The sequence below is a fragment of the Rhea pennata genome, chromosome 4 (genome assembly GCF_028389875.1).
Source record: "Rhea pennata isolate bPtePen1 chromosome 4, bPtePen1.pri, whole genome shotgun sequence".
Lineage (NCBI taxonomy): Eukaryota > Metazoa > Chordata > Aves > Rheiformes > Rheidae > Rhea > Rhea pennata.
In genome coordinates, this window is record NC_084666.1 from 41,271,479 (window position 1) to 41,294,110 (window position 22,632).

General features: G+C 35.0%; 1 protein-coding gene across 4 annotated transcripts in view; it reads right to left on the reverse strand.

Moving 5' to 3' along the window:
• Positions 1 to 22,415, reverse strand: part of PALLD (palladin, cytoskeletal associated protein) — a 211,971-nt gene extending 189,556 nt beyond the window's left edge. For 2 of the 4 annotated variants that reach the window (XM_062573798.1, XM_062573796.1), the window contains exons 1-3: positions 22,280 to 22,413; positions 19,451 to 19,496; positions 18,271 to 19,326 (exon numbers count right to left, since the gene is read on the reverse strand). In XM_062573798.1, the coding sequence (XP_062429782.1) occupies positions 18,271 to 19,325 (1,055 nt within the window). In that variant the 5' untranslated portion in view covers position 19,326; positions 19,451 to 19,496; positions 22,280 to 22,413. Of the gene's footprint in view, positions 1 to 18,270; positions 19,327 to 19,450; positions 19,497 to 22,279 lie in introns of all 4 variants that reach the window. The other 2 variants (XM_062573799.1, XM_062573797.1) reach the window with 2 other exon arrangements.
• Between the last annotated feature and the right edge of the window lie 217 nt (positions 22,416 to 22,632).

A 22,632-nucleotide genomic window follows, 5' to 3' on the forward strand; every position in this document is an offset into this window, starting at 1 on the left:
AAGCCATACAGGCATGAAAGCAGAAGGATCAGTAGAACTCTAGTACAAGGAGCATGCACTGGATATAAACGATTTTAAAGCTACTGATTCAGCTGTCAGTGAGCTGCATATGCCACATTTTTATTGCAGTCCAAAGTTCATAAGTTGTATAATGTAGTGGCTTTAAAATACATAATATCAAAACACCCACACGTAGATAGTGGCTGTATGCTGTAAATGCCACGTCACGCTGCACTATGCTAAAATCTGCAATGTAGATAGTATGACTAATTGAAGAAAAAAAAAATCAATAAATTTAAGTGTGTTTAAAATGCAAAGTCCTGAAGTAGCAGCACAACCTTTTGCTGAAGGTTGATACACTGGAGCCATCTCTCAAATGGACAAATGGCAGAGCGAGAAAGTCCCGCTTAAATCATGATCATCTGTTAAAGGTTACCTATCCCCAACCAACAGCCAGAGAAACCAATACCACATCTTTCTTGTAAACCTAAAGCAATAGCTATTTTCATGTCATACACCTGAAGAGTAGTTCTTCTGAGGACAAAAACTGTGGAGGAACATAATATAGAGGGCCTGCTGTAGCTATTAAACTAGGAAAAGGCTTTCCTGAAAGCCAGTTGCGGCATCAGTTTACGCAGGAATTTGCCAGGGGTCCTAGTGCAGTCCTGTGTTCTGGTGTGGCTTTGCCTGTGATGCCATACTACGTAAACTCATACACATTCAATTTTCAAGTTGCCACTTAGCTGGATTACAGCAGTGGTTTTTCCTCTATCCCGTAAGAGAGATTAACTTAATCTCCTTTAGGTTGAATTTGGGGATTTCTGTTTGTTTTTTTGGAGAAAACAGGCTTTAGTCAGTTGTTGAGAAATCCTCTAGAATCTCTCTCCATTCTCAGGTTCAAACTCCGAACTACCAGGCTCCAAGCTTGCTGTCAGCAGCATGTTCTAGAACTGCAAGGCTTGGTTTCCCTAACAGCTTCCCAGGTAACTGCAAATCACCATCTACTTCCTTTCCAGGTAAAGTACTCCAAAATTATCCTTCACAGGAGCTACAAAAGACAGGCTTTTATACATTCCTTCTGGCTACCGGGCAAGTCTGAGGAAGCTCAGATAGAATCAGCTACTCCCCCTGTACCAACCTAACCAACCCTCCCTAATTAAACTTAAAAGCCAACACCTGCAGCAATACTGCTTTGGAAAAGGCAAAAAGCATACAGTAACATTTACCTTTGTAAGGCTACAAGTATTTTCTCTTATTCTTCAGTGCACAAGAGACCAAGTACAAAGCAAATTATAAATTGAGAATAAATTATCCAGCTCTATTGTCCTAGGTGACAAAGGATTGAAGTCTTCAAGCCCAGGCAATATTGCTATTAATTGATAATAAAGACTGTAACATACATATATTCTCAAGGATTCTTGGGGAAACTATCCAATACAGAGATAAGGAGAAGTATTTTCCTCTCTGTGATTTTTCTTCCTTTCCATATTTCATTCTCTGATGATCAGTATATATCAGTGATTAAATATAATCACAGTTTAAGAGACATAAATCCATATTTAATTAAGAAGGTTGTTAAAGTGCAGAAAAAGAAATTGAGAAAGTCATCTAATATCCCTTCCTCATTTTTTAAATAAGTTTGGAATACAATACCAATTTTCACTTATGTTATATTATACATAATATTGAAATTAGATGTTCCAGATTAGTGTCCAAGAGAACTCAAACAATCTGGGAATATAAATCCCATTCATTGATTACCATGGAATTCATGTTCTCAGGATACTCCATAGGGCAAAGTTAGTTTAAACTAAAATTTTAGTAGCTTAGTTATTCAGAATTAGGGCAGGTCCCTAAGCAGGGGAAAAAAGGAAAAAAGGAAAAAAAAAAGAAAAAAAGGGGAAAAAAAAGAAAAAAACAAACTTTCCCCACTTTTTACTAATATCTTTGATTCTGTAAGACAATTTGTCAGATTTTTTTTTCAAAAGTGCTGATATACTCAGCAACTTTTGTTTATCCAGTTGAGACACATATCAAATGGTCGCTGAAGAGTTTACAGGCAGTACAAACAAAACTCTTTTAAACAGACAACTTGATAAATAGCTAGGTCAATTATCTTAATAAAAGTCTTTATGGTTTAAAAACAAAATTCTGAAGGGAGGGTCTAACTGGAACTAACAATATATTTTGCCTACAAAAGTATTTAACTGAATACCGTCTGTTCCTTCAATACCAGAAGGATTTTATATATGTAGTGTATGTAAAGAAAAATTAAAAAGCCACTTTTACATCTTATATTGAATTTGTTAATTTAATAATCTACATGGTTCAGAAAATAATAAGACCAAAATTAAGCTGTTAAGAAAGTATTTACATGCAACATTAGAAGAGCAACATGTTTCCAAAAAGAGGTAAGCAAATCAGAAAAACTTTGATGAACTTCACATATGTTCTATTACATGAGCTATCATAAACTGGAATAAGAGTTTGAAGCCAGTATGCTTTTTAATCAGTCTGTTTTGGACAACAGCAGGAGACATTCACTCTTCCAACAACTTCAAATTTATAGGAATTAACCTACATTATTCAAAATGTGTATATTGCATTATTTTTTCTAGAATAATGCTTACGTTGAAAACAAGTATGTCAAGTTATCTAAATCTCCATCTCACTCTCCAGGTATTTAAAAAATTTGGTATTTGATTTCTGAGCTAAACTCTACTTAAAATAGGTTACTATGTGCTTAACAAGTAGTATTAGACACTAATTGGAAACCTTGATAGATCCTGCTTCTTAAAAAAGAACGACTTCCCTCCAATTATGTTTTAATTATCAATCACTGTCATTATAAGATCCATGTTTTTACTTGATCTCTGAGCTTAAGTGTGCTATTACAAAGAATATCTCAGGGTACATTCACCATGGCCTTAACTATCCAACATAAAGCATCTAGAATATCTAATTGAGAAACCCGTTATTGAAAACTATTCTACCTCAAAAATAAAGTAAAATAAAATAAAACCACTCTTCTTCCCTCTATACATCACACTTGATTACTTGTCTTACACACTGAGGGCATTTATCTACCTGACTGATAATGTTAGGATGTATTTTTGCAATGTTCTCTGACTTGACAGTCACTAGGAATATATGCCTACATACAAAAGAGAGAACAAACACTTTATCAATTTGCAGATGTTTGAGAGAATATCATTCACTGCATTGTGCCTGTGCTATCTGGAAAGCATAAACCAAGGATAACAGGTTGTGACAGCATCTGATACTCTACCTAGCCCCTAGTTATCAGTACATTGTTAGTAAAATGGACAAAGTATTATGTCACTGGGAAAAAAGGTAGTAGAACAGCAAAATGCAAAGATATCAGATGATGGCCAAACATTAGGCAGTATTATGAAGCTCATTCTCAACTTATGCTTGTCAAGACTCGTTTATAGGAGTAGCAAGCACACAGTTCAATTTAGTTCAGTTAAACTCACAGGGCAAATATTTAAGTGGTCTTTCCTAAAGCAATGATATGGGCCATGCATCATTTTCTGTGACATTAAAAAAACAAAACAAAACTCATAATTAGCCATGTGTACTTGTCACTTGCATCCTAAACAAGAGATGGGTTGTATTTCTCTAATCCTCTTGCCTTGGCCACCTAACAAACACACCCTTATGAAATAAGAGGAGATAATCTAGAGCTGCTCACATATTACACAAGCCGTTTATAAAGCACTGAAATGCTCAGATGAAAGGCACTGCTTAAGTGCAAAAGTATTAATTATTTTTATGACATTAAGGCATACATGCACTGCAAATATACATCATTAATACAATGGAACAATAAAATCACTTTTATTTGAAGCAGCATGTTAATGTTAGACTAATAAAAACATGTCTTCATAATGGATTTGTTGCACAAAAGTCTTAGTCCTACTTGCTTTGACCTGCAGGTAGCTGAAAAAAAGAAACAAAACAACAAAAAAAGTTTTATGAGCGATTCTACCTGTTAATTACCTCAAACCTGCAAGTCCTTTAAGATATTTCCCTTTCCCACAGGAAGTCTAATCTATTCTGATTGAAACTACTCCTGATCTTGAGATTTGCACCCATTTATGGAGTAGTACCACACTAACTGTAGCATATCATTTAAGGAAACTAAGGTTCTTGGTGTCTGGTCCATAGCAAGCACCTTCATATGTAGTACTTCAGTTCATCAGATAAGATACTTCTATACAGGCAAGTACCCCTTCTGCATCTTAAAAATATCTTTGTATATATACATGAAATTATCTAGTTGAATTATTCCTCCCAATTATTTCATAAAGTAGAATCTATTCTGTACACAGATTACCTAGGTATATGTCTAAGAATTCTGCTTGTTTCCTGATATACAGAAACATGTCATAAGGATCTCTATTCAAGTTTCCAGGTCATAGGCAAATTCCCCACTATTTTAGTTGTTTGCAATTATTCACTATTCTTACTGACCAATTCCCATTTTGTGTATTGTCTCAGATGAGGCAACCAACATTTTCCTTACCAGTTTCTGCATGCACTGAGAGATGGAAGTTTCTAAGCTTCTTATGAAAATGTTTTTGCATAAAGCTCTCAAAAAAGATAAGGACTCATGCTTTATTTATTACATATTTACACATACACTCACAAAAACCTTTATGAACACTTTAAAAACATCCCTCCTCCTTCCTTTCTGTAGGTAGATGCAGAAGCCTAATTCCATCTGTGTGACTGCTTCCTGACCATCTGACTGCTTGATAGTTAAGAAACTGTTACGTCAGCATACATCAAAAGTAACATCCATTTTGTCTCATGTGAAAATATTTTTATAGTGATGCAAAGCTGAAAGTTTATTGTTTTTCAAGGATACAAGTCCCTGTCCCCAGTTCAGACAGGAGTTATTTGCTATGAAGTTTTGGTATAGCAAAACAAAATTTTGCTTGGGCAGAGTACTGCTTTTATTTCACAAGTTGCATCACTCTGAATTATCACTGGTTTAAAAAAAAAAATATAGAGCAGCGCAAGGTTACATTTTTCTCTCCATTTTGCTTGATTTGGAATTTATGACTACCTGAGGCACTGTAGTGGTTCCTACCATCTTATTCAGTCACAAGGTATTTTGTGTTGTTACCATTTTTCACCTTCCATATGCTTCAGGAAAGAATTAGAAGTTTTTGTTTGTTTGTTTTTTACACTTTTGCATATTAAACATCCACAGTTATGCAGTTAAGAGATACTATTTAAGATACTAAAAATCAACATTTTGAAAGTTTAGCTTTTTTTACAGAATAAACCTTCACTGAGATGTTACACCCCAAGGAGCTTTTAGGGGTTTTGTCTTCCAGAAATCTTTTAGAGATTAATGGAAGAAACTGTTGCAATTGCTACTTTGTGCCCTTGTCTGACTACACATATACTAAACCAAAAGAGCTGCTATGCATATAGTGCATCTTTAGAAAGCACATAAAGCAGAAACAATGGACTGATTCACACTTACATTCCTTTCCTGCGTAGCCTAACCAGCTTCCCGTAATTTTTGTTTATTTCCTTCTTTTTACCAGCTTCACTATGGAGAAGAGCAATGACAAAGCAAATGTGAGAAGCTACACTGAAAAGAAGCTCTTCAGAGGTTTACAGCAGTAACATGCCTATTTGTTGCTGTTCTTGTATCAGCCAGCTCAGAAAGGTAGAAGATCCTTCAGTTGCCAAACACAAGTACGATTGTACCAGGCATACAAAGAAAGCATAGCTAATTCCTCAACATTCCTACTCACTTTATGTCATTTTATGTCCTTTTCTGTGCTCAGGGAAGGAAATACATGTGCCATGAAAGTATTTACTCTCTTATTCCTATATGTGACAGAGAGTAGGTGGGCAAAGGAATTTCCTTTTCCTTCTTTATTGACTTTTGCATGGGCTTAAAAGGTAAACCTCCATCTTAGCAAACTATCCAAACTTAGTCTACTTACCAGAGTCCTATCAAACTGTAACACTTGTTAGGAAAACATACTTTCCACATGGGTTCTAGAACTAGTAAGATAAGCTCAATTTTCACTGCTGTTTAACAATATTTCTTCTGTGTTTGGTCTATTATAAGCTATTAGTCCATAGCCTTTTCCATCTCCCCCAAGGTCCTGTCAGCCCTAATTTCATAAACTGAAGTCTAATATTTTCAGTCATCAACTATGCATGTTTGCAGAAAGCTCCCATTTGCTCAATTTCGTAGTTCAGATCTCTAAAGTTATAGTCGTCACGAATGCATTTACAGAACACGCTTCAGACATGACAGTTTTGCATTAAGAAAGAATTTTTAAGGCATCAAGTTTCAAAGTGATAATTGTATTTACTTCATTTATACCTATAAAGCAATGTATTGTATCCTACAAAAATATGTGCTGTTTAAATAAGGTTATTAAATTGCTGTAATTACCCTTAAGAAACTTAAACAATCCAAGATGTGGTATTGCCTTTAGGCAAATGAACAAACATGTCAAGAAATATTAAGCATAATGATTTAAAGAGGACTTGGAATAGCACTGCATACCTGTTGAACATCGATAAGTAACGATGCCAAAAATACTGATTCCAAAGGCCTCTCTTCTCAAGAAGTCTCACTAACACATTTCTCTTCACATTTTCAGTACCAATAAAATCGTCCATTCCTAAAGCATATGAGTTTATTCTCTCCTCTGTTCTAGTTAGCCTCAGGATTTAGTTTTCATTTTCACAGATCAGTGCTTTCAATCAGTCTGTGACAAGAGTGTTAATGTATTTCCTCACTGACAAACTTCTTGGCTGTTGACATTTTGTACAATGCTGGAATGGCCAAGAGACGGTATGTGACATATAAATTAATGCTGAAACATGAAGTAAAAGCAGCCTCTTGGAATACTGCCTCTGGCCCCGTTTCAGTGCAGCTTTTGTTGAAAATCTGCATTTTAAAACTACTTCAATTAAGCTTACTTTTTAACTAAAAACATTTAACATGGGCAAAACTAACACAGTGAAAGAGCTTTCTGAAGACGTGGTGCTTTGTTATTTCAGAGTTCATCCAAGTCTCATTCAATTCCTATGTAAATAAAAGACAAAAGTTCTTATATGTATTCATTATGCAGATAACAGCACCATTTTTCTCATTTTAGAAGAGTAATTTTTAGTAATTTACTTTCAAGCTGTTCATATTTGCCTTTAAGCATAGTATCAGTACTTTGATAACATTCTCTTCTAATCTTTGAATCTTTTTATAAATAGCAGTTAATACATTATTTATTTGTAGAGTACTAGCACGGAATTTTAGATCTGCATTCTTTGACCGAGAGGCAGACAAAGCAGAACAGCAGAATAAAGAAGTGAACTGAGATTCCTTTAAAGTTTCAGTAATGTAATTAGAAATACACCAAAAGATAGACATTGGTATTTGCAAACAGACAGTGAACAATAAACTAACTGAGCTGGAATTTTCTCCCTAAATCCAATTTGAGAGAACAGTCCTAGTTTCAACAACTGTCCCATTGTTTTTACAATTGCCTCTCATAACATCCTTCTTCGTACACCTAACTGGCTTTATTCTCCCTATGATACTTCAAGATGGAAAAACAAAAAGCAAGTATGCAATTTTGCAGCTTTTCTCTTTTAAAGATCATTTAGTGATCATGAAAGATGAACTTCCAGCCCTGAGGAAAAAGAGCTTGTTGATGTACAAAGTCTATACTAAAAAAAATCAGGAAATGCATACATCACGTAGTCAAAGCTGTTCTACAGAGACAAGAAATAAGCAAAGCATAAGAATAACTCCAGGGTCTTGGCCCTATAGTTCCTCTCTGAAGCTTTCAAAAAACTCACGCATTCTTGATTTTTACATCTTGGAATATTCATGACATGATATTGATGGAATTCTCGGCCTAAATTATGCCTGAAACAATAATCTGTTTATTTTATATAACTTTCATAGATTATTGCATTATCAGCATCCAGACCTTACAAGAAATTTTACGCCTAAGAAAAAGTCTGACTTTCCAAATGCCCATTTTAAAAACCACATCATTATCAATCCCAGTTGTTTCTGTGGTTTTAGACAACAAAATAAGACCAAAAAACAAGTCAGACCACACAGGACTTTTGATTATAAAACACTACAAGAGCCACCCAATTGCTATTCTTAAGCAGAATGATGATCAGTAATAATCATGATTCCTCCTTCCAAGATCTCAATGGTTCTAAGAAGAAAAGGTGTATTATTTATGAATCAAGAAAACAGAGGCACTACTAGCATTTCTCAGATATGTCCCCACACTTTTTTTAAGCAGAGAAGCACATGACTCTGAAGAGGCTTTGACTCCAAAGTATATTTTCCTCCAGCTGCAGAAAATCCTGACAGTGTCGACTCGTAAGATTCAGTGACACAAAATGACTGAAGAAAGAGGCGGGGGGGAGGAGGGGGAAGATATTTGACAGATACATGTTGCCCACCTAAAACCTGCAGGTCACAAATTACTATGGGCAGCCACCGCAATGGCTTAACCATTTACCCTAGGGAATAATCCCTCACTTCGCCAATAAAATCCTTTTGTCCAGAGCACAGTTCTAAGACAAATAGAGTGAAGAAGTACTTTCACAAGTCACTGAGGTGACTCTCAGCACAACATTCCAGCTCCGCTCAGCAAACTGACCCTCCAGGGAAAACTGGAGAGAGACAGGCCTTATCTCAAATGAGAGAAAGCAAGCAAGCAAAGTGCAAGACATAAGAATGGAACGACAAGGTCCAACAAAACAAGGATAGAAGAAGGGAATAGAGGGAAAAGAAAGAAGGGAAAAAGATTTACAAGGTCAAGACTAAAAATGGTTATTATTTTGACCTGTACATTAAGAAAACAAAAGAGATTATTGTCATGAGGAAGAGTAAGGAAAAGAATAGTCTTGTGACAGAAAACTATTGAGGTTGTTGACATTAGTCGCACAACTTTAGAAACTACATCTTAATTTGAATGCAAATAAAATACATTAATGCTGAGCAGAGTTCTGAAGTGAAGGCACTATCAGATCAGAATGGCTGACAATATTTTTCTATTTGCACTCAGCAATAGTATCACACTTTCATGTTTACATTTTCATGTCATCATTTATGCTGTAAACAGAGAAGAACATCCAAACCTACAAAAAAAAAATTTTTTTGACTCAAAGAACTCCTGAAGTGCAAGAATTTGGTCCCTTCTTAAAAAAGGTTCTCTCCTCACTTTTGGAGGAGACTATGAAGAACACAGGTTAGCAGGATCCTAGTCAGGATTGGTATTAGAAGACTATTGTAGATTAGTGTATGAAAACATGTTTGCTTTTGGGCAAAAGAAGTTTCATAGAGAAAACTATTCTGATTATAGGGAGAATACAAAAAATAAGGTTTACAGTTGTGAGTAGTTTAACTCCTAACTCCATGAACTCAGTAAGATATAAATGCAAAATATTGTGAAGAGATTTCTTGTTTATAAAAGGTTTCATAATTAAACACTATTATTTGCCACAATAGTCTAATCATTCATAAGCAATTATTACAACACTGTGAACTAATGTAATAGAAACTAACAAATAACTTAATGAACTGTTTTATATCTATTCTTCCTATAAAATATTGCACTTGTTATTAAACTAAAATAAAACCACCTCCAGTACAAACAGAAAATTCAGTATGCCAACAGAGCAAAGGAAAAAGCCAAACAAGATATAATTGCTATGCTTAAAGGTTGTTAAAATTCCTTGTATGTGCCTTTCAGTTAAAATGAAAAGTGTCATTTCATCCTAAAATTATCAATACCTGATTAAGAGACTCACTAAAGCAGATGAAGCTCTAAGATTTCTAGGGCTGCTAGAGAAACCTGTGAAGTGTTTAGAGAAAAACAAACATACAAACAACAAAAAAAACCCCTTTGCAATGATTACACTAATGGTAATAAATTTTGACAGGTTTAAATGACAATTATTCTCCTTAATAACAGAAATTGTAAGAATTTAGAAATAAGCATTTGCACAGTCAGTACTGTTTCAGGAATAAAGTAGTACTTCTGTTTCAGCTACAGAGTTGTTACCCACTTCTATCCTTTCTTAAAAACTAGAGAGCTTCATTAACTTTGAAATGTGCACATGCATTAGAAATAATTTGTGTGAATCATATTAAGACTCAGTAAAATATTTGATTGTTACAGTGAGAAAAACAATACTTGTGGCTGTTAATGATTTTCTAGTCACAGCCCTCTCCTACCACACACAGCACATACTATCCCTTTTAATCTTTTACAAAGTATTTCTGCAATCACTGCAGCCACAATACTTATGGTCTAGTTGATTTTGTTGTAAGACACATTAGACATCTCATTCCTCAGTGAGTTTTGTTCTCGGACCTTTCATCAGTTTTGGGTTAACAAATAAGAAGGGAATTAATGAATACTTCAAACAACTTACTCATGAAATGGCTTTTCAAAGTTTCCATCCTGAATAACTTAAGTATATATTTAAGTTAACATCAGATATCTGGAAGTGTTTGAAAAGCAGGATCTGAACCAGAATTTCTTAGATTTTACAAAGGTAAAAGTAACTATTCTGAAGACAACCATTAGACAGTAGAGCTTGAAAAACATACAGAACAGGCCCAGAAAACAGATCTTTTTTTAACTAATGGCACCTAATGTTGTCAAAAGTGCTTCAGGGCTATACATTAACACAGGTATACACAGCTACTTATGCTTAAAAACAAAAAGTATTGAAGGCTTACTATTATAAAACTAGAACACCTTTATCTACTTTTCTCTCACTTACAAAATTCACACAAGAGATCTTAAGAAACAAAATGCCACCTTTAACCTACAGTTTCCTTACCTGAAGTATAGACTATTAATAGAAAAAGAAATTACATATATGAATCCTTTACACTCCCAAAACTTTAGAAAGGTCTACCAACTGTTGTCTAGATAGTTGAGTCACTGTTGTCCTGTACTGCTGAATTTGCACCCAGCTGTGTAGAATTGCATTAAGTACTCCTTAACTGAGGTTCAATGTTCTGCACAGCTGTGCATGGTTATAGAGTACTAGGTGGTCAGGCCCTTTATTATTACAAAACTGCTGCAGACAGTGTTTTATACTTCAAAGCTTCTTAAGGGTCCTAAAACTGGGTAGGCTTTATGAAGTTTCAGGTATTAAGGTTTTGTTATAAACTTAAGTGTTGTATGTTGTTTTTGTGTTGTCTATTTACAATTCTTAGTTACAGGCATGTAATGTTTCTAGGTAAGAATTTCAGCTAGCTGTTAGAATAAAACTTAGCTATACAGCACTTCAGAGAAAACAAGAGTAAGTAGATTCTTTGAAAGAGAGAAGTCCTGTTCTTGCTGTGGACTAGGTACAGAGTGTTTGTGTTTTTTTGTCACTTCCCTGTTAAAAAAGGAAGAAAATATATTTTGTATGAAAAAGTATCAATAGCTGTTGTGCTACACGATCTGGGTGGATATCTGTAAGTATTATAATCACAGCTTTCAACTCAGACCAGATCTCAGAAATAATATTCAAGTAGTGAAAGAAATACTGAGGAGCTCTAAGTACACTCCCAGCTAATAACTACTTTAGCTAGTTCAAAGCTAACTTGAGTACTTTGATCACTGCAATACTGATGTACTTCTGAACAACAGCTACTTATGTATAATAGTTACAAGAACAACACAGCAAACTTACGTTTCAATTTATATTTTATATGCCTTAGAACTTCTTCAAAAGAAATCTGAGGATCCGAGCTAGGAATTTAGGTTGCTTGGTGATGTTAAAATGGTTCTGATCAGTGTCCAAATTTGGTGATTTGATACCTAACTTCTTACTAGTAATTTAAGCTTTAAATTTTGAGGAAATATAATGGTTCTTGAAACATAGCTGATTGTTTTCTTACCTGAGTGTTAACTTCAAATGAAATTTAACTTGCAACTTCTAAGTTTATTTGCTCAACTCTTGTAGAGCATTACTTTGAATCAAGTTTTGTCACTTAGAACACACTACTTAGTGACAACAAACAGTTCTTACTTTCAGTATCAAATATACCTATGAACATTCAAACTCAAAAATTAAGAGGCCTTCCTGGTCACATAATCTTCAAACGTAATCCATGTCCCTGTACTGCACTTGAAGATTTTGTTCCTTATAAAGCATAGCAAGATTGCAGAATGTTAGTCTTATAAGAAGAGTAGTAAGTTAATGGGAGATTCTAGCTCAGATCTGAAATAGGTCAAGGAATTTGCAAAGATTAGCTCAAAAAAAAAAAAAAACATGAAAAGAGAAGAAAGCCAATTATAAAGATTACTGGGATCTAGAATAAACTGTGATACGTTAAATACCAATACTAGTTTGGACAACTCGTTGGGTGCTAGGAAAAACAACAACTTACTGATTTTCTTTCTTGCCACAAACTATCACAATCACCATTAAACTATCGTATTGCTTTAGGAACTATGGTTTCTGGTTATTGTCTTCCCAGCTGAGATACAAAATGAAAATCCTGCTTGTTCTGTCTTTATCACACTTACCACAGGAAGAGAGTTCTAAAAATATTCTTTGCAGTGGCTATGTTATTGAAACAAACTTTTCTAGGAAGAATCAGAATCTAATTCATGTGATTATGCTAAAAAGATTTTTTTCAAAAGTACTGCAAATCAGAAATTCAAACAGCTGTTCAAGCACATCACTTCAGAAAATTAGATTCTCTTTGTTCCCTAAATGCAGCAAATGGACAACTAGTATTGTATCACTGGGTCTGGCTTTTTTTTTTTATTATTATTATTATTGTTTATTTTTGTTTAAAACTTGTATAAACCCCAAATATACAGGACTGTTCCAGAAAGTGGCACAAACAGTAAGTATTTTTCATACTTTCTGCAACAACATGTTACTAGTTTAAAAAAACTTGTCTTTTGTTCACTGTAGTATATTAGCTCTCTACAGGATATTCAGGATAAAACTCTTCTGCAGCCCCAGAAAGAGGGGAAGTGACCTGCATATGTGATAATGTACAACTGTTTAGAAGCTCCTAGCCAATGTTAACGCTGCAATATAATTATAGAATCCATTTTTTAAAACAGCTGTCTGTATATGTTCTTTTTCCCAAGATTTAGGGATAGGAGTTTGGAGTTTGCCCCAAACTTGATTCAAATATTTGCTCTAGACTTTTGTAGTCAGGTGGTCTCCTAAATAACCGCAAGCATCTTACCTTTTGTTCTGTGATTTGTTCACAAGCATTCAGTATCTAAGGGGCTTTATAGTGCCCCCTTGTGGTGCTCAGCCCTGTAAAGAAATCTGGACCGTGAGAGCTCTGCCCATGCTGTCTCCGAGTGACCTCTTCAGCCAAGTGAGCATGATTACAGGATGGGCCACAGGGTAGAATTTTATTGACTTCAAAAACTAATTGCTATTGAGGTACAGCTGCCATGTTTCTTCTCTCTCTAAGATCCACGAAGAAATGGAAATCAAAGGGAAAATATAATTTTAGTGGGAACTTAAGAAGTGTGATTTAACTTTCTGTTAGTAACTAATGTATCTTAAGGTTTTTTCCACAAATGTTTGAGTTGTCAGATATAGAATTATTAATTATTAAATAAAAGAAATTTGAAGGTGGACTGGAAAAGTGCATGAAACTGAGTGAGCTTTGCAAGAAACAGAAGTTGGCATTAAGTATGTTTGCTACAGCTCAGCTATTAATATAGCACAATTATGAGTTCCAAAAATTGAAAAAATCAAGAGCTACAAATTAACTGATATTCTTAAAAATACGCTTGATTTTAAAATCATGTACTGTTATCTCAGTAGTGTTTACCATGATTCATTCTGCTCAGTGATTAAGATTTATCTGCTTGTTTAATGATTTGTGTAACACTTAAAGTTCAGAAAAGCTCAGTATCTCTTAATGTCTGTAGAATATGAAAGGGCTTTTTCTCTAGAATTTCTGTACACCTCATGATATTAGTAGCCTCTGAAATGAGCACAAAAATGATGAAAAAACCTATGAAAAATGTAAGGTCCACAGCTTGTACGTAACTTTCTACTGCAGTTAATGTTTTTGTGTATTTCCACAGTCCTACCACAGAAATAAAGGCTGATGCCTCTTTGCTCTGCTAGGTAAAGTAACAGCAATAAGATGCTGAAGCATTACAACAGTGTATCTTTGCTGGTATCAACACTGCAACCTTGTTGGTGTTACCAAACTCATCTATGCAGTCTGTATTTCATAACAGAAATTAATGCTTTTTGATCTGTTTTGAACAGAATGGTACTTGTACCAGCAGCAAAAAATATAGGTGGGCTATTTGAGTGTGAGAGCATGAGTGAGGTTTTTTACCTTATTATGAAAGTAAATGTCTATTCACTATAGACTCTTATCATGGACATGCTTAATAGTAATTTTGTAATTCTTAGAAATGCTTCATGCCAACATGCTGCCTATTTTAAGATCAAGACCACAAAACACATTTTATAACTCAGTGAACTGAAGTATGTATTAAGGCATAATTGACTGATGATTGTAAAAATATTCAAGCCAACACAAAGTTTTTGTAACATATTGTGTTTTCATTTTAGTTAAAGCAGTATTGTCTACAGTTTGATTCTCAGTACATCAATAGTCTTATTAATGATTTAATGAGTAGTACTCTATATTAAATCTTTTGCTTCTTGTTTTCTTAGGGACAACTTTCATAAGAAAGCTTGCAGTTCATGTTACAGAAGTATGGCTGTTTTCAAAGTCAAATCCTAGGAAAACTAATGTCCTTTGGGGCAATATGCAGCATACTGAATTCTTACCTGTAACTAAAAACAATTCTGTAGTTTGTCTTCTAGTTGCATTACCTATGGATATGAGTTGGCAAAGTAACTCTATTTCCCCGCATTGTCTGTTGGCAAACAGACGCATGAATGGGTGGGATTAATCTCACCTATTATAACCACGTAATAATTGTTTAATCAAAAGTAGTCCCCTTAGTTTCCTTCTGTTGTCAATGTGCCAACAAGGTGAAATAAATAGCTCTTGATAGATGCACTTCTCTCCAATGACTGCAGATAGTTTAGGATGGCTTGGTTAAGCTAAAGATGAAAAGATCTTACCATAGTAATTTTTTTTCCTTACCTATTGCTACTATTATTTTTACAACTCAAGAATATCAGTAACAATATATTATCCAACCCAACAGCAACAAAGTAATTACTGACAGTTAATAGCCTGTGCCAGTATCACAAATTTTGACAATGTACTGGCAGGCTGGAAAGTCGGGGGGGGGGAGAAAAATCTGGGAGAGAAAGCACAGAAAGGAAGATCTTCTGCTTTTTGTAATTGTATGGCTTTTTCTACACTCGTTCCCCTTGCCTGCTTCATGGAGGTTTGAAAGAGAATGAACAACTGAAAGTATTTTGCATCCAGAACTATGCCAGGGTTGTAAGAATAAATAAAACCGCAGTGCAGTATATACTTTTTCATTTTCTGTTCCTCTTCTTGAAATGGATCTTTCTATTTTATGGAGAATGTTTCCATTTATCTCTCTCCCTCGACAATATTCACAGTAGCTCCTCCTTGTAAAAACACCTATTTGTCACAGTTGCCCTGTCAGGGGCCCTTGTTTTGGAAAATGCTTTAATATATTAATCAAGTTGCTGCTTCTAAGATTGGATTCTAAAATTGCTTTCTGTCATTATCTGAAGTTAGTGTTTTAAGATTTTTGCCACTTTTTAATGCCAATATAGACAATATTTACAAAAACTTTCAAAAGTGGTTCCATGTAAAAACACTGTCAATCATAAATAGGCTGTTGTAGCTTTGCATATGTAAGTCACTGGATATCTCCACATGCATATCAAGTCTAGCAAGGATGGCTGAAGAACAAATTAACATCACTTTTCGATTTAGTTTAATAAAAGAGTTAGTTGTGGATTCTATTGCTATGCAGAAAAAAAGCACTTTATAGCTCACGCCATATTAAGCTAAGCTTTATGATTTTTTTTTCATGAATTCTAAAAGATAAACCTGATGCAGATTCATAACGAAATTCACTGATCTGTTGCTCTGAAGGCTCAGTGATATTAACTGCCTGGTTCAAATCACTTTCTCCATTCTTTTTCTCTATCTTTGCTGCTGTCCTACTTTCCTCAAAGACTGCTGACTAATGCAATATGAAGATTTAAAGTACAGAAACTGATCTAGTAAAGTGCTTAAGCATGTAAGTAGTCTTAAGTATCTTGAAAAACTTGGTTTGATATGTGTTTAAGTCAAAGATCAATGTTTTGCTTCTTAGGATACTCTCAAATGTCAAATTCTAGATAGATCTGCATATTAAATGAGAAATTTAATTCACGCATGAAACGGAAAGACCATATATGGAATGAGAACTAGCATCTTAACTAACTATCACTATAGCGTATGCTTGCATGTTAGACTAGCGTGTAAGTTCAAAATACAACTTTGAAAACCAAATTCAAACGACTTTCAAATAGGCTATTGAAAGACACGCAGATGACTAATGGTCCATGTCTCTAACAAATTTCCATTTAAAAGCATTGCTATGACCTAACAGTTACAGCGGGACAAAGCTGAATCCTTTTCTTGTGATTTTTTTTCAGCAAATATTAAAAAATAGAATACCAAAACAACCATTAGTGAACTGACATGGCTGTCATACTGCTTGATGGGAGTCACAGTACAGGTGATTATGTTCCCATTTTTGGGGCATAAAGCTTCCTGACTGTTTGCAACTCTCACGATGAAATTCCATTATTTAGAGTATTTAGATGCAAGGCCTGTCTTGGCTTAGGAGCTCAACTGGCCTCACTGTCGAGGGGAAGCTAAGCTTGAGCACATAACCAAGGTGTTGAGATACAACTTCTTCCGTTTTGTAGACAAAAACAACTGAACACACTTAAGCCTCTACAAATGATCTTCTGACTCTGTAAAAATTTCAGTTGCTCAATATTTAGCTTGTCTGGATGCATTTTCATTGGAAATTCAGATAAGGGTAAAGGCAATAATGTTCAACAATCACCAACATGAGTCTTTTGAGATATTTGCTACATTCTTCTGTTTCTTTATTGCTTTGGAATGAAAACACATAAAACGATTTTTCAAAAAAGCTGTACTCTTTTAATCTTGTTGACAAAGATCTAATCTTTGCAAACTCATAGCTCTGTTTGTTCTTTCTGTGCCCTTTTTTAAAGGCTGATCTCAAAGCATGAGTTCAGTTATGGTGCATATGAAGACACTGTTTAGTGATGGATATGAATTCGTAGGCTTGCATAGCCGCAAGGCTTATTATACAAGTGACTGTATCAGCAAGCAATCAGGACAACTTAATACAAAACAATAGTAACTTCCGAATGGTGAAAGATTTTACAACAGAAGACATGAAGAAATTCAAGTGTTATAGGAAAGCAACTGTCACATTCATTTCAGTAAAAGCTGAAAATTTTTGAATAGTTATTTAGTCTTCAGACTAAAGAACCTTTACAAAAAGTTCTCAACAGGGAACTACAAATTCTTTACTGTCCAAATAGTAATTTGTGGAGGAAAATTTCTCTCAAGGATATCAGATACACTTAGTTGACCTTAAACAAGAATAAGTTCTGAGAAAATATTAAAACTAGAGGTATAGTTTACCTCTGGGCATTTCAAGCAATCATATTAGCATTAAAGTTCAGATCTGTGAAGCATAAATACTGTGTGTGCAGTGCTGGTTAACCTTAACTTCTACTAGTTTTAGCAGGAAAGGTAGGCAGTGGAAATTAGTATGAGTTCAACCTTCACTGGTACTGCAAACACATTTTTTGTAACTGTTTAAACACTTGTTAACCTAAAAAAAAAAAACTTTAGCAATGTTTTATAATCAAACAGAATCATATGTATGTAATTTTCACTACAAAATATCAAAAGAGAAGTTCTGAAACACAGACATCTTTATGTCTTCTGGAAATGCCCTTTCTGTTTCTGCAGCATGGCCCTTGAATCAAGCAGGACTTCATTTCCTAAGCAGAAACCAATGGAATGTTGTAGAGAACTGAAAAGGTCAGAATCTGTTAGTCCATGTGTTTTGTAACTACTGCTTGACCTACAGTTCTTACAAGACCAACTACCAAAATGCTTCTATACTGTACCTCTAATCAGGCCCACTGAGGTATCTTTCCTTAGGTATCTTTGACAATCAGAATATGATGAAATCTAGTGTCTGTGATGTTTGTTGAAAGGCATGCGCTTACCTGACATCAGGGTCTGGGTTGCCAGAAACTCTGCACTCCAACAATACTTTGGTTCCTTCAGCAACTTCCTGGCTGCGGAGCTTCTGAGTGAATCGAGGTGCTGAAGACTGATTCTTGTCTATGTTGATGAAAGGTTGGCAAAGGACTGTTTCACTCTGCTGAGTGATGCTTTTCTTTTCAGAAAAGTGTTGTTCTGCATTGAGATGAGCTCCAGGTAATTTTGCCTCAGGCTCAGTCTGCTGAGATAGTGTGTCAAAATCCTGGTTCACTGAGGTACTTATCATAGTTGATTGTTTCTTCTTAGGAGACAGGTATCCACTGTCTGGAGAAGAAGAGTCTCCATCAGGACTTCGGCCTCTTGCCTTTGCTGCTTCTCTAAATATAGATGACAGTTCCTCAATGAATGTGGCAGCTTTGTCACACAGCTTGTTCCTGAAAGGAACTTCTCCCTGGGATGCCGATTTGGATTTTGGGCTTGTCTTCAGCACACTTGGACCAGATCTCTCTGAATGTTTCAGACTTCGAATAAAGCTGGGACTAGCAGTTAGTAAAGGTGAGGTGCTTGCTTGCTTCCTGGAGATTGTAACAAAACCAGCTGTTGTTTGAGGTGAAGTGGACAACTCCTTTTGATTCTCTGGGAGAACGTGAGCTGCAGCAGATGAAGTCAGACCACTTGCTTGAGGCCTCCGTAAAGCATCTTGCTTGTGCAGTTTGGTCTCCCCGAAACAAGCATTTTCTGATGGTCTAGAGAGAGGGGTGTTGAAATAATGAGTGAATTCTGGTGCTGCATTCTGATCTTCCTTCACAGAACTGGCAATGGCTTTCCAAGCTAGGTCAAGGCTCTTGCATATCTCCTCCTGGGTGAGGAAGGCAGAGAGTTCATTTGAAACTTCCCCATCCTGTACGTCTGACAGGGAACCATAGAAAAAGTCATGTGAGGAAGAAGTTTCTGACAAATTTTCAGGGTATCCCTCACTGGTGCCTCTCTCTGCACAGTAAGCCTCCTTTCGCATTAAAGAAAGAGGTAATGCCTGGCCACAGCTTCTGTCTTGCATGCTGGAAGACACAAATACAATTCTTTAAACTTGTCAATAAAAAAGGCCTATTATGTCTCAATTCTCATAAACTGGACACAAAACAGGGAGATGAGCAGAGGCCTAGCAGTGTATGGAATACTTACTGTGAACTTTGGTTTCCATTTAGAAAGGGTCAGAGCTGCAAGTCATCTAGGTGGAAATGAGAACTCTTAGTGTGCATCATTTAGACCTAGAAAGACATCCTTTCTCTGGCTAGCACAAGCTCAGTTCTGCTTGACTGATCTGAGTGATTTATTACTTCACATCTCTGCTATTACTTTGCTTTTTCTGTGTTTTAGGCTTATAACGATCTGGAGAATATATTTACATTTCTCTCTCTAGCATTGCTTTCCAGATTATTAGATACTAAACTACTGAATTCCAAGAGGAAAATACCGTGCTAGTTGAAACCGTTATGAGAATCAACATGCTTCTTAAGTGCCAAGGATGTTCAAACTAAAATTCCCAAGTTATCCTTTCTGATAAATGTTGACAATGTATTTCACAATATTTTGGTTTTTGTGTTCATGTTTTTAACTTTTTTTGTTACCTTTAAATATGATTTAGTAGCATTCTTCTAAACACTGATGAGTAGAATACCAAAATACCATGTGCTAAATGTACAACATGGAAGAAATAGATTTCATGATGTATGTATCATCCTGCACCACCTGAGTGTACAATGCAAATTTGTATCACTATCATAAGGTCCAGAAGCATACGTGTGTCCTCCAGCTTCTCTTCACTTAATTTTAAAATGAGGATGCGAGTTCTCTGCCAGCAAGAAACAAGACATCAGGGAAAGCTCTCTTGTCCCAAGGATGTCTGAAAGTCCATCCTGTCTTGTGGTCTTAAAAGTAATTGCTGCTGCTGTAAAGCATTTATTTAAAGTTGAACATCAATGTTTTCAATTATCCTTGGCAAATATATATTACAATATTACAATATTATTAAGTTATTCAGTTATTACAATAACTTCTACGAGATTCATTCTGCACAAGGAGATTTTTAAAAACAATATATTTTTCACTTAATATTCCAAAATATTTCTTCAGTGATAGATGGCTTAACACTTACGAGCTGCACTCAGACGTATTTTACATCAGTTTGTGCAAGTTCCAATTAACTTCAGTCACTTCACTGGGGCTTACCCAGCTTGTAGCCATCAACTGACAGATAAATGAGTTGAATTTTTGGCATAGCATATGCATTTCTTGATATCTTTACACACCTTGCCAACAGATCACAACGCATCACAGAGAAGTATAAGAGAAAGAAGTATAAGGAAACCAAAATGCTCTAGGATACGAAACATTTTTATAGAATACACTGATAGGCTTAGGCTTTGCTATGATTACATATTTATTTCCTTTTATCTGTGTTTACAGGGCAACAAATCTAGCAACCATGCCAATGCATTGTCAACAAAATCTTAAAAAGTATATACAGTAGAACTGACTATCACAGAACAGCTTTAGAGAATGAATCTGAGAAGCCAAGCAAACAGTTGGTCTAGAGGCTCAGCTGTTAGGCCATGAACTGGATGAATGCCAGGGAAAAAAAGGGTTAAACTTAGAGAGTTTCTATCTTCAGAATGTTAGTTATTTTTCCAAACTTATATTCAAATAAACAAAGATGCTAGTTTATTATTTAGATAAATCTATTGTAAATATTAGTGCTTCAGTTGATACCTTTATTCCAGTCTGATTCATATTGGTTCCTAGCTTGTTCACTTCTCAAAGTGCTATATTCTATATTCAGAAAAACTTTGTTGATTTCTACCTTGTGCTCTTCTGCTGTTTCAGTGTGTTCTGGGTTAAAGGACAATTTGACCTATTACCATCCATTGTGACAGGATGATTAAAACAAATATATTATGAATGAACATTTTTCCTAATGCTGAGTTTTATGCTATTTTGTCCCTCAATAGAGAAAAAGATAATGGCTAAGTATGCTGTAATTTTCAAAGTCCAGTGTCTTAATTTAGGCAAATCAGTCTATAGCTGGGTGCTTAGACAAATTGAATGGGTTTAAACATGTGCTGATTACTTGCAACTTCTAGTGCTGATCAGCTCTCTCAGTGAGATAGGTCTGGTGCCTAAAAATTGATTGCATGTCCAGCTTTAGATATCTGAATGGAAGCTTATAGTATAAAGACTTTTTTTTTCAGTCACATTGTAACATATAAAAGCACTATTCTCTTAGAGCAACTTGTAATTACAGTGAAGTAGAGGTAAAATATCTCTAACCCTATCAAGTAGCATATAAGAACATAAGACATATCTAATGCTATTTCTGGCTTCTCTGCATTAGACTACAGCATATTTATAACAGGTTTCATCATCATTACTCATTAGGTAATGTGCAAAGCCATATACTATATCATTTAAAGACACAAACATAAAATACAGTATTGCATGCAGATAAGTATTTAGCTTTACTCCAGTATTATTATATTATGTATAAACTATTTATGTAGTGCAATTTTTATACATAAAAATTATAAGTAAATAAAATATCAAAAATATTTTAATATTCACAAAATAATACAGATGTTCTAATAAACAATATGGTAAATAGTTCAAAATGTACTGGGTTATAGTTACAATCATCTTAAAAAGCATTTGAATAATTCATCAAATTAAGACATCCAAGAGATTAATAACAAAATATGGGAAGCAATAGAAAATCAAAGGATTCATTTCAAGAAAGTATAAGCATCCTGATCTAGGGGAAGCTGAGCAAAGAAAAAATGTTGCCTAAAAAGTAACAACCTAAAGCCAACTTGTTCTAAGAAGCAATATGAAGAAAGAAATGTGTCTAATAAGATTTTTAAAACACAAAGGTACTCACTTTCCCCTGGTTTTTGAAGTTCCACACAATTATTCCCCCAAGTATATTAAATTAATTTTAGCAGAAAACATAGAACAGACCTTATAATGAATAGGCCAGCATGAAGAATCTCAAATATTATTAATGGCAGGTTAAGCTGCTTCCTTCCTTCTTTTTCTAAGAAAGCTTAAAGCTGTTCCAGCTATTCACTAAAGATTGCTTGGTCCTCAGTAAGCATCGAGAAGATGGTTGCCTATGAGTTACATCTGTCCTCTGTGACTATAATTCTTACCCTACTCATCTATATTTGGTAACTGAACTCATGTTTCAGCCGACTGCTACTATCTGGAATTCCAGGAGAAGTAACATTAGGCCTGGAAGTGACACAAAGTTCTGTGCACTTTGGACTCAGAAATTCAAAGAACTTAATCTTTTAAATTATTCCTTTTTGTTG